The 18361-nt window shown below is 50.3% G+C and overlaps 1 protein-coding gene across 2 annotated transcripts in view; it reads left to right on the forward strand.

Moving 5' to 3' along the window:
- The window catches only part of UGGT1 (UDP-glucose glycoprotein glucosyltransferase 1), an 849443-nt gene that overhangs the window by 766198 nt on the left and 64884 nt on the right, over positions 1–18361 (forward strand). For both annotated transcript variants that reach the window (XM_086943802.1, XM_086943803.1), the window contains one exon: positions 9920–10036. In XM_086943802.1, the coding sequence (XP_086799928.1) occupies positions 9920–10036 (117 nt within the window). The remainder of the gene's footprint in view (positions 1–9919; positions 10037–18361) is intronic.

Here is an 18361-nt window from a genome sequence, read left to right on the forward strand (position 1 = left end):
GATCTTCCTCCCGAAGTCTGTGATGTAATTCTGGCAGCCAGGCCTCCCTCAGCAAAAATGGTATACACCTGCAGGTGGAACAAGTTTGTGGCATAGTGCACAGCGAAGGCTGTGGATCCCTTTCTGCCCCTCTTTCAGTGGTCCTTTTGTTCCTTCTTTCTTTAGCCCAGCAGGGCTCTGCTCTGGGCACTATCAAAGGTTATCTTTCGGCCATCTCCGCCTTTCTACGGTTTCCAGATCAGCCTTCTCTTTTTAAGGTCCCGGTTGTTAACCGTTTTCTGAAAGGCGTTACGCACACATTTCCTCCCATGCCGTTCATCGTGCCTCAATGGGACTTAAACCTTGTCTTGACCTATCTGATGTGCGCTCCCTTTGAGCCCCTTCATAACTGTCCCTCGAGTCTTTTCACTCTGAAGACGGCTTTCCTGGTAGCTATCACCTCTGCCAGAGGAGTGAGTGAGCTCCAGGCTCTTTCTTCTAAACCTCCTTTCCTTTCCGTTCATCCGGACAAGGTGGTTCTGAGGACCTGTCCTTCTTTCTTGCCAAAGGTTGTCATGTCCTTCCACATCGGGCAGACCATCACTTTGCCCACCTTCTTTCTGCCTCCGCATCCTTTCAAAGAAGAAGAGAGGCTCCACCTTCTGGACCCAACATGTGCGCTCTCCTTCCTGAAACACACGCAACAATTCCAGGTGAATGGCCAGCTCTTTTTTGGCTTTGTGGGTGCCAAAAAAGGTCGGGCCGTACACAAATGGACCATCTCTCTGTGGGTCGTTCTCTGCTTCAAGGCATGTTACTCGTTGGCTAAGTAGGAGCCTCTGGTGGGGCTGCATGCCCATTCCACCAGGGCGACTGCAGCCACTACTGCCTTGAGACATTTGTCAGGCAGCTACTTGGGCCTTGCTGCACATGTTTACTAAGCATTACTGCCTTAACAGTCAAGTCAGGAGAGACAGCTTTTTTGGCTATTCTGTTCTCCGTAACTTTCTGTTGTAATCTTATTCGCATACCCACCACCGGGGTTGGTATTGCTTGGGTATCTATTCTAAGGTAAGAAATCTATCACTAACGTGTCTCTTTCAGATGCACAAGTTACTACTTGTGTAACGATATATCTCTAAGAGACATTAGTTAGTGATACATTCCTTACCGCCCCACCCATCCTTCCCGTTCTGCAAACTTATTTCTAGGGTTAAGGGCATCCCTTTCAGGGCCCTAGTTTCATGGCACCAGTTGTCAGTTTCTTGCATGGCTCTGCGTTTCTGGCGAGGAAAGTTGTGTATAGACCTGATGTCAGCGCGCATCGTGGCGCCTAGGTAGTCTCTGTGACGTCATCTCTGCGCATACGACGCCAGCGACAGACACGTAGCCGCCCGACGCCACCTACTGACGCGCAGGGGTACTGCTAGCAAAATTTGCCAGATCCAGTTTGACACCTGAGGATATTCTAAGGGAAGGAATCTATCACTAACTAATGTCTCTTACAGATATATTCTTACACTAGTAGTTACGTGTGTGTTAAGAGGGCAGCTAAGCATCAGCCCAAAAAGGGGACACATGAGAACTACATTTAAGTCCCATTGAGTCATACTGAAGGGGTTAGGAGGAAACAGATGCTGTAAACCTTTAAGGAATCTAGTCAAAGCAGGTGACCCGGAGAGGAAAAGCTGGTTCGGCAGCCGTAGAAACGTGGAAATGGTGGGTAGATGTCCCTCGGCTGTGCCTAAAGCAAAGCCTTGCCAGGTCAGAGAGGGAACAAAAAAGGGAACTTAAGACAAGTATGCAGACAGATGATCAACCGATTTATATATTCACTAAGCCACAGACTTGTTCCGTCTACAGGCATGAATAGTTTTAGTGGAATAATGCCTGGCTGCCAGACTGATATCACACATTTCAGGAGGGAGATCAAACACCCTCAACTGTAGCCGCTCAATCTTCATCTATGAAGGTGGAGAATGAACAGGTTTGGGTTCAGTACCTATCCCTGTTCCTGGGACAGAAGATCCTCCTGAAGGGGCAGCCTGACTGGAGGACGATGCTCACACGCAGGAGTTCGGGATACCATACTCTCCTTGCACAGTCCAGAACCACTAGGATTACTTGGGCCTAGTCATTCTTGATCTTCTTGAGAGCTCTGGACAGGAGTGGTATCAGCAAAAAGGCATATAGGACCCTGAGTTCTACTCAAGACTAAATGAATCTCCGAGCGAGAACTGCCTTGGTAACTTCAGCATGCAGAACTGCTGACATTTCACGTTCTTGGTGATGATCTAACCAAGGCTCTTCCCTATCTCGGAAGAGACATTGCACCATCTCTGGATGAAGACGCCATTATTGATCCGCTAGACAAAAACGGCAGATTTTGTTCACTCTGGTGTTCAGAGAGTCCGCCAGGTGTTGAACCACCAGATAAATATAAGTTGTTCCAGCTATGTCCAGATGTGCAAAGCCGCCTGTCAAAGGGAAGGGTCCATGACCCCACAAAACCTTGTTTGATACAGTGTTACTTGGCGTTGGTGTGGTCCGTGAACACCTGATCTGGAAGAGACACGCTAGTGATAGATTCCTTACCTTAGAATATCCCCAGGTGTCAGACTGGATCCGGAAGGTATTTCGTCAGCAGTACCCCTGCATGTGGGAAGGTGGCGTTGTGCAGCTCCACGTCGGTCGTTGGCGTCGTAAGCGCCGAGATGACAACACGGAGACTACTTAGGCGCCACCAATGCGCGCTGCCGCCAGGTCTGTTATTTCTTTTTCCGAGCCAGCAAGCGCAGATCCGGTTAGAGCACATACCCTAGTCACTTTTTGACTATCCTTTTGAGACTTTTTGTCTTCTCCTTTTGAGTCTTTGACTCCTGGTGCCACGTAGGGATTCCTGGGTTTAAGTCCTGCAGGGTCTGTCGCCGCACGATGTCGGTGGCCATCCCATAGGCGTCTGTCTTTACTGTCTGGAGCGCAACCATGACTCCTGGTCATTTTCCGACTGTCTGGCCATGGCCCCAAAGGCCTTACAGGAGCGGGCCCGTAAGCTGCTAGAGACCCGACAGTCGTCTCAGCGCTGTTTGAGGTACAGGGGTCGATCGAGGGACCGATCGCTGAGCCATCATCATCGCTCCTCGGGGTCGAAGTATTCACACTCTGAGTCGGGTAACAGATGACATAAGTCGAAGAAGCGTTTCTGCTCTCAGACGTCCCCCCACCGGTCTCTGGATGCGGACGAGAGGACAAGGGGTCCCACCCCGGCGGCTCCTTTGGAGCCTGGGAGTCCCATGGCCTACCCGCCCTATCCGGGTCCGTCGGCGACTCCTGCCCAGGTGCAAGATTTCCTTGCAGCCATGGACGGCCTGTTCAGGCCTCGGGCTTCCGCCGGCGCGCCTTCGGGCCCAGCGGTCCCAGTTGAGGGCCGTCCCTTGCCGCCAAAGTCTCCGATCCCGGCGCCGCAGTGGGTTCCATTTGTTCCGCCACCGCCTTTTCCCGGGTTTCTGGACAATTTTGCCCCTAGCTGGGACCCTACTTGGGACACTAAGCCGGACCGACGCTGTGACAATTTGTATTCCCCGGTCCCTCCCCACCTCCGCAGCCTGTTCCAGCGGCAATGGAGGAAGGGGACGACTGGGAGGGGTCTGAGGACCCTCTCGCACGGCAGTGCGGGTCGGAACAGGAGTGGACAGAAGAACTAGAGGATGTTTATGTAAATGTATTTGAGCTTATATAGCGCACAGCTACCCACAAAGGGTTTCCCGGCGCTTGCTTAGGGAACCCGTCCTGGTATTCCCCTGTGAGATAACCCCGGCAGGGTATCCACAAGGTGAAAGCCAGGCATCCCGCCGCGAGGGGCCGTTGTGGAGATTAAGCAAGCTATTGCCCAGAGTCGCAGAGTGTGAACCCGTGAGTTGAGAAGGCACCGGAGCGAGAATTATCGAGTCCGTGGAATTTTTTGAGCCCAAGAACCGCCGAGGTGGGGAATTGAACCCTGGTCCAGGGCCGATCTCAGCTTCCGGGTCTGCCGCCTCTAACCCCTGAGCCACACTTCTCCACTAGGATGCAGGTTGCCTTGACCTCTCCTCTGACCCTGTTTTTCTTTCTCCTCCTGCTGTGGCCATGGAGGAAGGGGCTACATACACTGTGGTGCTCCGTAGAGTAGCTGAGGCCCTTGACCTCGACCTGCCTACAGTGACCCTCAAGACTAATCTCCTCACTGAAGTGCTTCAGCCGGCGGTAAGCTCTCTGAAGCCCCTGCTGCTGTTTGAGGCCTTAACTGGCATCTTGATGGGTAGCTGGTCTAGACCAGCCACAGTGGTTTCAGTGGGTAGGAACGTAGCCAGGCATCATCGCCCGGCCCCGGGTGTACCTGCTTTTCTGTCTACCCCCCGCCCCCCCAAACCCCTCCAACCCCGGAGAGCCTGGTCATCCAGGCCTCAACTTCCCAGAGCGCATTCCCTACCGCTCCGCCAAACAAGGAATCCAAAAAGCTGGAACAGTTCGGCAAGAAACTGTTTTCATCTGCCAGCTTAGGGCTGCGGTCGGTGAACACTACATGCCTGTTGGGCCACTATTCCCATGCTTTATGGGACACGGTTGCGCAGGTGCTGCCTCAGTGTCCGGAGGAGCCTGGGACAGTGCTTTCCCAAGCTGTTGCTGAGGGGAAAGATGCAGCAAAGTTCACCATCAGGTGTAGACTGGACACTGCGGACTCACTGTGTAGGGCGATTTCAACGACAGTGGCCCTCTGTTGCCACGCCAGGTTGCGCTTCACTGGTTTTTCAGGGGATGTATAAAGTTCTCTTATGGACGTGCCCTTTGATAGCATTCGCCTGTTTGGGGATAAGGCAGATAGTGCGCTGGAGTGTTTTAAGGACTCCCGGGCTACGGCCGAGTCATTAGGTCTCTCCACCACGTGCCGGGCCACGTCTGCTTTTCGTTCTTTTCATGGCCGCGGAAGTGGCGCCCGACATATTCGTTCAGGCCAAAGCCTGCGCTGAGCTATCTTCCACGCGGATGTGGTTTCCGCCGCGGTGGGACAGGGGGGGGGGGCAGCGTGCGTGTCAGTCCACCTCCACTCCCGCAGGATCCGCCTCAGCCTTCCTAGTCCGAGCTTTGGGCCGCACCTCAAGCCGGTGGGAGGCAGGATTCGCCATCACCTTCCCCACTGGCATTCCGTTACCTCGGACAGGTGGGTGCTGCAAATCATCAGAAGGGGCTACTCCCTCCCCTTTGAGACTGCCCCTCCAGCCATGCCACCTCAGTACCACCGCATGTCAGGGGATCATTTTGCGCTTCTCCAGCAGGAAGTCACGGCCCTCTTGGCCAAGGGGGCCATCGAGCGCATTCCTGGGCCAGAAGTAGGACTTGGTTGTTATTTCCACTACATTCTGGTCCCCAAGAAGGAAAAAGGGGGCCTGCCCCCCATCTTGGACCTCCGTGATGTCAACCGCTTCCTCCGGAAGGAGAAGTTCAAGATGTTGACTCTAGCTCAGGTCTTGGCTGCTCTCGACCCTGGAGACTGGATGGTAGCGTTTTACATGCAGGTTGTATATTTTCATATCCCCATCCTGCCGGCCCACCGGCGTTACCTGCGATTCACGGTAGGCCAAGAGCACTTTCAGTTTGCCGTGCTCCCCTTCCTCCTTATCAGTGCCCCTCGGGTGTTCAAGAAAGGGATGGCGGTGGTTGCAGCTCATCTACGCAGATCAGGGGTTCCAGTCTTCCCCTATCTCGACGGCTGGTTGTTGAAGGCGGGCTCGACCCAGGCAGTCGTCTCCCACCTCCCACTTCCAGACTACGGCCTACCTCCTGCATTTGCTGGGGTTCTCCATCAACGTGCTGAAGTCGCACCTGAGTCCCTCAGAAGCTCCCCTTTCATCGGAGTGGTTCTGGATTCGACGCAGTTTCGGGTTTGTCCTCCCAAGCAGTGAGTCCGGGATATTCAAGCTATGATTCCGATCTTTCAGCCTCTATCATGGGTTTCAGTCAGGATGACCCTTCGGCTCCTGGGCCTCATGGCCTCCTGCATCCTGCTAGTGCAATATGCCAGATGGCATATGCGAGCTCTGCAGTGGGACCTGAAGTTCCATTGGGCACAGTATCAGGGCAGCCTGTCCGATTACGTCCAGATCTCGGAGGGCACTGCACTACAATTGCAGTGGTGGCTCACGAATTGCGATTGTGTAAATGGCAGATCCCTCTCACTTCCCCAACCAGAGCATTCAGTGGTGATGGATGCGTTACTCCTGGGATGGGGCGGCCACGTGGGAGAGGCGCAGATCAGAGGCCTCTGGTTTCTGGCGGAGTCCCGGCTCCACATCAACCTTCCGGAGCTTCGGGCGATCCGACTTGCACTGTAAGCATTCCTTCCCTCTGTCCGACGAAGTGTAGTGCAGGTGTTCACGGACAACACCACCGCCATGTGGTACTGCAACAAACAGGGCGGGGTGGGGTTGTGGACCCTATGTCAGGAGGCTCTCCACCTCTGGACATGGTCGGTACATAAAGGCATTTCCTTGGTGGTTCAACACCTGGCAGGTTCTTTCAGCTCAGCCGCCGGTGCATGATGGATCACGAATGGTGTCTGAACTCAGTCGTGGCGCAAGGTCTCTTTGCAGTGGGGAGAGTCTTGGTTAGATCTATTCTCCACCGAAGTGAACTCGCAATGTCATTAGTTCAGCGTGTTGGAATTTCCAAGGCAGCACGTGCTCAGTGACGCTTTTCGTCACAAGTGGAGCTGCGGTCTGTTGTACGCCTTTCCGCCGATACCACTGCTGCCCAGAGTGCTGAAGAGGATCCGGCGCGACCGGGCCCAAGTCATTCTTGTGGCTCCGGATTGGGCATGAAGATACTGGTATCCCGAGCTACTCAGCTTGGCGATCGATCCCCGATCCGACTGCCTCTTAGGGAGGATCTTCTGTCTCAGTGGCAGGGGACGGTCCTCCACCTGAACCTGTCCAGCCTCCACCTTCATGCATGGAGATTGAGCGGCGACAGTTGACAGCTTTCGACCTTCCTTCCGAAGTCTGTGATATTATTCTGGCAGCCAGGCGTTCCTCCACTAAGGCTGTATACACCTGCCGATGGAACAAATTTGTGGCATCGTGCACAGCAAAGGCTGTGGATCCCCTTTCGGCCCCTCTTTCTGAGGTTCTTCTGTTCCTTCTCTCTTTGGCCCAGAAGGACTTTGCTCTGGGCACTATCAAGGGTTATCTCTCTGCCTTTCTACGGCTTCCGGATCAGCCTTCACGTTAAGTCCCCGGTTGTTAATCGCTTCCTGAAAGGCATTACACACACGTTTCCTTCCGTGCCTTTCATAATGCCTCAATGGGACTTAAATCTTGTCTTGACCTTTCTGATGTGCTCTCCCTTTGAGCCGCTTCATAATTGTCCCTTACGTCTTCTTACTCTAAAGACGGCTTTCCTGGTAGATATCACCTCTGCCAGAAGAGTGGGTTCGCTCCAGGCTCCATCTTCTAAACCTCCTTTTCTCTCTGTTCATCTGGACAAGGTAGTTTTAAGGACCCGTCCTTCTTTCTTGCCAAAGGTTGTCACGCTCTTCCACATCGGGCAAACCATCGCTTTGCCCACCTTCTTTCCACCTCCGCATCCTTCAAAAGAGGAAGAGAGGCTCCACCGTCTGGACCCAAAACGTGCGCTCTTGTTCTATCTGAAGCTCACACAACAGTGGATGACAAACTTTTTGTTGGCAACGTGGGTGCCAAGAAAGGTCAGGCCGTGCACAAACGGACCATCTCTCGGTTGGTCGTTCTGTGCATCAAAGCCTGTTACTCGTTTGCTAAGACGGAGCCTCCTGTGGGGCTGCATGCCCGTTCTACCAGGGCAACGGCAGCCACTACTGCCTTGGGACGCATCGTCCCCATGCAGGACATCTGTCAGGCAGCTACGTGGGCCTCGCTGCAGATGTTTACCAAGCATTACTGCCTTGACTGTCAGGTCCGGAGAGACATCTTCTTTGGCTGTTTTGTTCTCCATCACTTTCTGGTGTGATCTTTGTTCGCAGGCCCACCACCGGGGCTGGTATTGCTGGGGTATCTATTCTAAGGTAAGGAATCTATCACTAACGTGTCTCTTTCAGATGCACAAGTTACTTTCTTGTGTAACAATATATCCGTAAGAGACATTAGTTAGTGATAGATTCCTTCCCGCCCCACCCATCTTCCCTGTTCTGCGAACTGATTTCTAGGGTGGAGGTCATGCCTTTCAGGGCCCTAGTTTCAATGCACCAGTGGTCAGTTTCTTTTCTCTCTCTCTCTGTCTCTCTCTGTCTCTCTCTGTCTCTCTCTCTCTCTCTCTCTCTCTCTCTCTCTCTCTCTCTCTCTCTCTCTCTCTCTCTCTCTCTGTCTCTCTCTCTCTCTCTCTCTCTCTCTCACTTTCTCCTTCTCTCTCTCTCTCTCACTTTCTCCTTCTCTCCTTCTCTCCTTGACACATTAACTCTTAACCTGGTTCCTCATATCCAAATTCGTCCGCTCTGGCCATAAGCCACACACTGTCTCGTTGTTTCAACTCTGCCTCCAACCCATTTGATTGTGTTGCTTGCCCCGCTCCCCCATGTTGTGTGGCCTTCCTGCCAGGCAATAATTTCCAGCAACCAGCGCTGGCCACGTCATATCTCTTTTTCCCCCTAAAAGACATTCACAAAGTCAATTGGTAAGGCGTATTGGCTCGTATTGGCTTTGACAATGCTTGTTTGCATATCTTAGTCTCCTGCATTTTCTTGGACGGTGTGCCTCTCTTTTCATCTTTTAGTTCAGTATTTGCATCTTTTATTTTATTTACTTTTTATTTTCACTTGGCATTTAAATATTTGCAGATGTTTTCATGCTATGTTTACTTTCTAGTGCGCCCTGAAATGAACTTGGTAGTTCTTAACTAATTTTGTTCCCAAGCCTTCAAATATTTGCAGCAGTGTTAAGTAAACTTCCCACTGGTCGCATGAATAAGGATGACTTTTAAATACTATTTTCACTGCTGTTTCGATGTTTGCTAGTGTTTTTACATGATCTCTACTATGTGTGTGTGACCATAGCTGTGAAATTAACATAGAAGTGTAAAAATTAATAACATGAAGTTTTGTTGAAAATTAGTTAAAAACTAGTCACCGATTTTCCACTACCAGCTTTAATTCACCCCTAAAATATTTGTACCACAAAGTAAACATAACATGAAAAACTTTGCAAATATTTAAACGCCCAGTGAAATATTATATTAAGGTACTACTTCATCATGTTGACTGGAAAAATTAGCTGAACCTGATGTAAGTACTTAGAGGCATTATAATCAATCGAATAAAATGCTAAGCATGTTTATGAAAGACTTTGTACATTTTTAGGTGTCCTACAAACTAGTATGTTTGCAAAATCTGGCATCAATCTTCATATGATTACAACCATTCAAATGATTAGAGTCGTTGGTGCACATTCCCATAATGGTTCACAAACACTTCTGAAAACCTATGGGGAAAAAAACAGTTCTCGAAAGTGGTCCACCTCATCGAAGTTGCCCAGAACTTGTGGCACTCAGGAAGTGCCTTGTTCTTTAGATGTTACCTTCTGCTGTGCTCTGTGGATTCTGGGCATAGCCTGCGGACGTGCTCTGTGCAAAGTTCCTGTCACCTAGACCATTTGTAGATGGCCTTTGACCTTGCACAGCGGGCTTGGGGTTACCAGTATTTCCAGAAGAACTATATCTTCAATACATTGTCAAGTAGTCCTTGAAGACCATTTATTCCAATATCCTGTGACTTTATCCTTTGCACGTTAATGGTCGTCTCTGATTATTTTGTGGGCTTTTGATCCAGCTTAGGTTAGGATTATAAATGGGTGTTTTGATGCATTCTAGGATTGTTTTCATGCATGCTATTCACTAGATAATTTACCAATTATTTTTTTCTTTTCTCATTTGCATTCAGGATTTACCCAACAACATGATCCATCAGGTGCCCATAAAATCTCTTCCTCAGGAATGGCTATGGTGTGAGACCTGGTGTGATGAGGAATCCAAGAAGAAGGCGAAAACTATAGATCTGGTAGGAAATAAGAATATTCTGTCAGCCTTATGGGCATAATTTAATCCCAGTTCTGCAGCCAAGATGATTCAAATGGGACACTTGTTTCCAAAGGTCTTTCCTGTATCTGATAATTAATACTCCTCTCCCTATGAGGTCTTTTATTTTGCTTCTGTGACAGTTAGTAGTTACAACACAGTATCCGTTCTGCATACTAATGGGTAACAATAGGACTCCTTTGGGCACTTGACCCCTAAATGTAGCTAGGTGGAGGTATTGGTGATTCTTCTAAGCGATAGAGAGAGGTAGAACCTCAGATACAGCGTAACAAAATAACATAAACTGATTGTTCAACCAGAGCTATTTCTTGTAAAAGGAAGAGGTATTCAATTCCAGGGAGGTAAAATGGGGCACTTGAAATTAAGATATACTCAGAAATCATACATTGCTTGATTGCTAAAGGAATGAAAAAAACTCTTTTGTAGCATTCACACACCAGCTGCTAAATGGTTGTGTTATGAGACCTTGACCATTGTTGTTGTACAGGGGCAGAGAATACTTCGGAAGTCTTCGAGTACTACAGTGTACTTATTACTTTTCAGAATTGGATCGCAATGATCCATAAAAAAAGCTACGGTGCCAAGGACACATTTGCGCAAACATTTGTGTCCATTTTAATGGGTCTACTGTGGGACTGATATTCAGATGTGCACTGTGCATAGTCATTTGAAGTGTAAGACCAGTATTGGACACAAGTGGTCCAAGGCTATTGCGAGTTGCTTGTGTGCTGGATGTAGAAGGTTTTCACAATAAAGTTAACCACAGGTGGCTAGCCTTAGTGGTCATTATCTCAGAATAGGTTTACTCTGCTCAGGGGAATTCAATGAAGCCACAGGCATGACCAGTGAAGACAACTGGAATTTGGTTTTGAAGACCAACTCTAACTTTAAAAGTGGGAAAGAAGACTCCTATGATAGCTCTACCCTAAGACATTAAAGTCAACATGACTAAATCTAGTAATCTACAACAGAATTCAAACCACTTAACTGTGAGTACACCTAGATCCTTTTCATTTCAACCGCACATCTTTGTTTTGGTCCGCAGATCAAAAGGTTATCTGGCTTCTGTTTCGGCACTCTAAAATTTCTCAAAGTTTCTCCCGCTGCTCACCATCTATGGAAAACGGTTATCCAAGCGAGACCACCTCCAGCAAAGACTATGCAGAGGCTCTTTGTCGGTCTTCCAGCCTGCCTGCTTAAGAAACTGCAGGTGGTCCAGAATGCCGCAGCTAGACTTTTGCTCAGCCTTCCCAAGTGGGCAAATGCCGGCTCTCATCTACATGGTCTGCAGTTGCTACTAGTGGGCACAAGGGTGAGGTTCAAGGTCCTTGTAACGGTGCACTGTACGTTATATGGGCATGGCCCGACCAACATTCAATCAAGATTCGGTTTCTATTCCCTGGCCAAGCAGCTTTGCTCTTCTAACAAACTCATGGCAATTGTTCTTAGGGCCCGCAAACAGAGGTCCGGTGGTAGCTCAATGTCCCATCTGGATCCCCAAAATCCGAAGTAAAAAGCCTAGGGATATGGTTGGACCAGGATCTCAGTTTTAAAACACAAGCGAGGAAAACTGCGGGAACGTGCTTCGGCCTTATGAATATGGCACGAAAGATCCTCCATCTACTCCCCCTTCAATCCAGGAAGCTCTTGATGCAGGGGCTGGTGAACTCCAGATTGGACTATGGGAATGTCCTATATCTGGGGGCCCCAGTCTCTGTAGTCCACAGACTCCAATGTGCACAAAATGCGGCGGCAAGAATACTCACAGGAACCGCAGCGAGGAACTCGGCCAAGCCAGCCCTTAGAAGTTTGCACTGGCTGCCAGTCAAGGAACGGGTCAATTTCAAGACCCTGTGCATTGCCCATAGAATACTGCACAATGAAGGCCCTCCCATCCTCAGGCCTCTTGTGTCCCATCAACAATCAATCAGACAACTTAGATCGAACTCCCTCTCCCTTGCTAAAATCCCCAGAATTAGGAAGGCCAGAACAGGTGGTCGCCTGTTTTCGTACAATGCCCCCAGACTGTGGAATGCCCTCCCACTCTCCCTGAGGCAAGAACAAAACCACCTCAGATTTAGGAAAAGACTGAAGACCCTTCTCTTCCCCTGAGCACTCCCCCCCCCCCCCCCCTCCCCATGTCTTCCCACTCTCCAGGACGGTGGTCACTAGTGCCGGGATGCCCTAGGGTAGCTGTGCGCTCTATAAAACCCAAAATCAAATCAATCAAATCATGCTTTGGCTTGGAACCAACTTCCGGTGGAGCTTCGCAATGTCCATTCCCCAAGTATCTTTAGGAGGACTCTGAAGACATTCCTCTTCGGATTAGCTAGTCTGATGCTGTCAGTCTGCCTCCTAGGCACTCGCCGGGACACTCCTCGGAGTAGCTGTGCGCGCTATAAATGCCCATAACAACATAACATCAGCATCCATTCGTGAAATAATGATGTGCTCTACAAATATTCCTCTTTTTGTTCAGTCACAAATTGTATGGAATGTGGATCCTTCAGCTGACAGCTCAATTTCTAAGTTCTTCAACTCCATCACTAATGGCTTAGAACTGAAGGGGATGCTGTAAATGCCTGATCTAGAGAGGTGCCATAGCAAAACGTCTTGCACCCTCCTTAACTGCCAATCTCCACTCAGTAGACGATACCTACTTCCTCTAAGCCTGTCACTTGTTCACTATCTTTCCTTCAACTAGTTCTCTGCTGCCCTCCAAATTGCCCTGGCACACTCCCCTGTCCCCCTACACCCACCCCTAGTGACTCAGATCTTGATGATCACTGGTAGACCTTACCTGAAGATTGCTGGCTGTCTCACTGCTCCTCCTCCTGCACTTGATCACTGCCTTTGGTGCTGCCCAGCATATCTGTGAGTTCTGGTATGACAGTCCGCATTGCCGGACAACACTGCTCCTCAATTTACCCTGGTCAGGCCTAGGGTTACCCTCTGCTTTGCCCAGGCAGTGAAGTCCTTGGCCCAGTCAGTTGCCTCTGCTGTCCACTACATCAGTCTGAGGTGCAGATGTTTTCTTCCCTGTAACCCAAGGTGCCCTGTCTGTATTAGGATGCCTGAATATTCGAGCCGTTACCAAGCCTTTGGTTAATTATTGTACATCTACTCAATTGTTTAGCATGCACCAGCAGAAACAAATGATACCCTCCCCTGCCTATGAAACTGACAAGGGACCAGTTAGCCTGTCAGCATAGAAGACTAGTCCTCTCTGTGACTTAGCAGCCGTCTTGGAATGGTGTGCCATTCAGTTAAATTCAGAATGCTGCATCTTGAAGACTCTACTACAATTAATCTCAAAAACCTATTTGTAACCATAACTATTTTTCTATTCCAATGACTTATCAGGTGGTGGCAGCTCCTGAGGTCCGCTGGGGGATTCAGTGACAGCGTGGGCAGCTACACCTTTGGGGCTCGCAAAATCATTTTAAAGAACTTGTTCAGACTACGCTGACAGCGCCAGCATGATTTAGATGCTGGCGCCGAATTTATTTTAAAAAATTGTCACTCACCATTTTCGAGCACTGTTTTTACTACATTGAATACCTTGAGCATTTTCGTTCTCCCTGTGGCCTCCCTCGCCCCGTTCCACCACGGCTGATTGTGCCGATTGTGTGGAGGGCGAGGCGCCATCTTGGGCTGTGTTTCCCGGAGCTAGGTTGGGCCGGAGTTAGCGGTCTAGCTTCTCTGGGGAGGCAGGACATAAATTGCATATGTGTCCCCGGGTGCGCAGCGGACGCGTGCAGCGGGCGCGACGAAGGTGCGCCTAAGGTAAGCCCGTCTGCGCCCGTCCGCGCACCGGCTGCGCACAGGGCCAGAAATGCTGGCTCTATTGAGATCGACAGGGGGGGTGAAGAAATAGGTTACAGTCGTGAGGCGCTGCTCATGCTTAATAATAATCCATGCAGCTCCAACAAGCATTGGGAGGTACTACACTCTATGGTACGAAGCTGCCCCGTCTGCCATTTTCAGTTTCAAACCTATACATCTACCTCACCCTCTCTTACTAGCGTCGACTAATTCACCAACATTCGCGCTGCACTTATTAATGCCCGCTCGCTGGTCAAACATACTGAGGAGGTCCACGAGTTGATTGTGGACGAGACGCTCGATCTCTTGTTTATTACGGAGACATGGCTACACGATTTTTGTGCTCCGGTGATTGAGCTAGCTACCTCACGGGGGTACAAGATAGCCAGACCTGACCGTAGCTTAGGTAGAGTTGGAGGCATTGCCGTGGTTTATAGAGATAGATGGACACTAGTGAAGGAATGTACAGGGGATATTTTGGAAGGGGAAGCGATGGAGTTCTCCATAGCCCTTTCCCCACACTTTACCCTGGGAGGGATGCTGATCTACCGCCCCCCTGGCCCCCCAGGCACCTTTATTAAATCACTGGAGGAGGTCATTACTCAAAATTTTTGTTGCTAGGAGACTTCAACATACATGTGGTGAACCCCTCAGCACCTTGGGTAAGAGATTTATTGGATCTCTGTGATCTAACTCTCCTTACCCAGCAGGTGCTCGATACCACCCACTCAGGGTGTCATCGTCTTGATCTAGTTTGCTCCAACTTTAGTCTTGAACTAGAGGTTCCCCGCCATGTTACTTGGTCCGACCACTACCTGGTCAGCTTTTCATGGGTCATTGACAGCCCCCGCATACCGGGTAAAGTAAACCCCGGCCCCCTCCCGAAAAAAATCAACATCCCAGCCCTGGCCACCGCACTGGCCCAGTCACTCCCCTCTGACGCCAGTAATCTAGAGGGTGCAGTTGAGAATTTTTCGGAGTGGATGAGCACAACCATCAACGCACTACCTCATACTTCAGGGAATAGCCGCCCACGAGTCTCCATCATATCCCTGGTACACTGACCATTTAAAAACTTTGAAGCTGGGATGTAAAAAACTGGAATGGACCTGGCGCCTGGAGTATTGTCCCCAAGCCAAGGCGGAACTCCGCACGGCACAAAGAGAATACTATGCCGCTATTAAGTCAGCTAAAGGCGACTTTTTCGCTGAGAGAATTTTGAGAGCAAAAAACAGCAGAGAAATCTTCGCTATTGTTCGTAGTTTTACGTCACCAGTGGCGGAACTCTCAGCCGCTCCCATTTCCTCTGGCTGGTCTGAGAAGCTGTCCTCCTTCATTGATAAGATTAAAAAAATCCAGGCTAGCCTTAAGCTACCTGCCCTGGTTCAACCTCCATCCACTCAGGTGTCACAGGGCAGTAACGAGCTGGTTTAGCTCTTTACATGCTTTGAACGAGTAGAGGTGAAGGACGTGACGGCCATCCAGAAATCACTAAAATCAGGGTCACCAGCGGACCCCTGTCCTGCGAGGGGACATAATTGCTCCTATAGTAGGTACCCTGGTCAACGAATCTCTTCAGTCAGGTGTGATGCCCCCCCAATGGAAACCTGATCAAGAAGCCTACGGCTGACCCACTGCTTCCATCGAACTACCGTCCCATCTCCCTTCTCCCAGCCCTTGCCAAGGTGTGTGAAAAGGTGGCCTTTAGACAGCTTGAAAAATTTGTGGAATCCTCGGGTGCCTTGCATCCCGCACAATCTGGCTTCAAAACATCATTCAGCACTGAGACGGCGCTTGTTGAGGTCACCGAAGCCATCAGAGAGTGTCTAGATGGGGGCGGCAGGGCGGCACTGATCCTATTGTATCTCTCTGCCGCGTTTGACACTGTACCCCATCTCCCCTCTAGGTTGTCGGACATCGGCATCACGGGCTCTGCCCTAGGCTGGGTCAAATCATTTCCCAAAGATCGCTTCCAACAAGTGTGGATGCCCCCCTTCCACTCATCCGACAACAAAGTGGAAACTGGGGTCCCGCAGGGGTCTACGTTGAGCCCCTTGCTTTTTAATGTTTATTTGACCCCCCTCGTCTACCTGGCGGAAAGGTGGGGTGCCAAAATTATGGTCTGTGCCGATGACACCCAACTCCTCTGGAAAGGTGATGATCTGCAGACTGATGAAGCCCAGCAATGTTTGTCCTCAGTATTTGCCTGGCTGGCTCAGGCCAGCCTGAACTGTAACGAGGACAAATCAGCAATTCTCTTATACAGACAATTCCCGGTGGCCTTCAAAGAATCTCTATGGCCCAAAGGGTCACCATGTCCTAAAGGCGACTGCGGGGTAGCTAAGAACTTAGGGATTTGGTTCGGGGCTTACCTGTGCTTTCGCGAACAGATCACGAGACTGTCAGGAGCATGCTTCGGCACTCTAAAAACCCTAAGGAAGTTCTTCCCCCTCCTTCCCCGAGCAGCCAAGGAGGCAGTAGCCAGGGCACTCATACTTTCGCGTCTGGACTACGCCAATGCCCTTTTCATCGGCTCTCCTGGCTTTCTCTTGGGCAAACTTCAAGTAGTACAAAATGCAGCTGTTAGGCTCCTCTTTGATATCCCTAGGAGACTAAGTGTCCGCAAACCGCTATGTGACCTTCATTGGCTCCCGGTGGCTCAAAGAGTGTGCTTCAAAGCCTTGGTCCTGACTCACAAAGCCTTACATGGTCCTTGCCCATCTTACTTGAGTGCCAGATTTTCGTTCTACCAGCCGACACGCCACCTACGCTCGGCTGCTCATAGACGACTGGTTATCCCTAGGTTCAGAAAAACACGCCTGGGTGGTCAGTCTCTGGCGGTAAGAGCTGCCAATACGTGGAATGCCTTGCCAGACCCTCTGAGGCATACGACTGACCTGACCCTTTTAAAAAACTCCTGAAAACACCTCTGTTTCAACAAGTGGTCTAGACCCCCTGCTTAATCTGTCATTGTTCTCTCCACGCGCCAGGACACTCTTGAGTAACAGTGCTTGATACAAATCCATTTATAACATAACATAACATAACATTCTGAATTCTGTATTGATGGAATAGTACCCTAAGCATTGAATAATACTTGTTTTCCTGTGACTGTCGGTGACTTTTTAGCTTTAAGCTGTTTTTATTTACCCCATATGGCAAATCAGAATAGTGACATATTCCCACGCGTATTGATCTATGTGCTGTTAATAGATTACACATATGCAAGCTGAATGTTTTGGTACAGAACAAAGTGAATCGTCGACATGGCACACATCCCCGTGTGCCATGCCTACAAACCACTGCCCTGGCATAGGTAAGCCACCCCTCTAGACGGGTGCAGTACCAATGGTAAGGGTACAGGTGCATGAGCCCTGTACCCCTACAATGTCTAAGCCAATTCTTAGACATTGTAAATTCAGTAATGCCATTAAGAGTATATGGTGCTGGTAGTTTATTACGAAATCCACAGCACCATAATGGCTTTACTGAAAAGTGGGAAGTTTGATATCAAACAGAACATTAAACCCACACTGATGCCAGTGTGGGATTTAATGAAAAATGCGCTCACCCTTGTAAATCAACCTAACTCTAGTGTCCTGACTGAGTAGCTACTTGCCAGCTGCCACCACCACACGTTTCTGGACCCATGGGTCGAGAGCCTGCTACTTTTGGGGTTCTGAAACAATGGAGCCATATAAGACCCCCTCGGCGTTCGGACATGAGTTTTCTTCTTTTCCGCGTCACAACGCGGTACGGGAGTTAAGCGGTTCCTCTGGCTTGTTTTAGTATCAGGCCTTCGCAACGCCCTTCGCGTCTGGAACAGTATGCCGATGCCTGCAGGCTTTATATCACGTGAGTCCTGTTCGCGGCAGATGTCGGCGACGGATCCGCACGTGATCTATATGTGGGTCTCGGGCGAGCACCACGACTCCGTTGAGTGCAACGCTTCCAGCAGCTGAAGCCATAATCCCTGAGGGAACTTTGAATGAAACTGATGTCACCTGGTTGTCTCGGTCAGAGTCCTCACGGCGCCAGCTTCTGTCTCCAGCGGAAGGATCCAAGCGGCGCAGTTCTTCCATGCTGAGGTCTCTGCTCGGGCCAGGCCCAGGAGTCGTTCGCCTGCCTCAGGTAAGCACCAGAAGAAGTCACGGAGGGAGTCGACCTCGCAGAAGCATGACATCGTGGCCCTCCGCTCCTTGTCTTCACCGGACGCAAGCCCTCAGGAGTCAGCCCCCACCTATCCTCGGTTTCCTGGTCCTGGTGCGACACAGAACCAGATGGAGGCCTTTTCCAGGGCCATGCAGGCCTTCCTTGGGTCACCCCCTCTCCCCGGCGTGCCTTCGGGCCCCACAGTGGGGCTAGGGACTCAGGTGGGAGGTTTGCCGGCGTGTTTGCCCTCGGCGCCGATCGAGTGCCTTGACTCCGGTTCTTGAGTCGCTGTGATGTCGGGACACGGCCC

Source organism: Lissotriton vulgaris, chromosome 11 (genome assembly GCF_964263255.1).
Source record: "Lissotriton vulgaris chromosome 11, aLisVul1.2, whole genome shotgun sequence".
NCBI lineage: Eukaryota > Metazoa > Chordata > Amphibia > Caudata > Salamandridae > Lissotriton > Lissotriton vulgaris.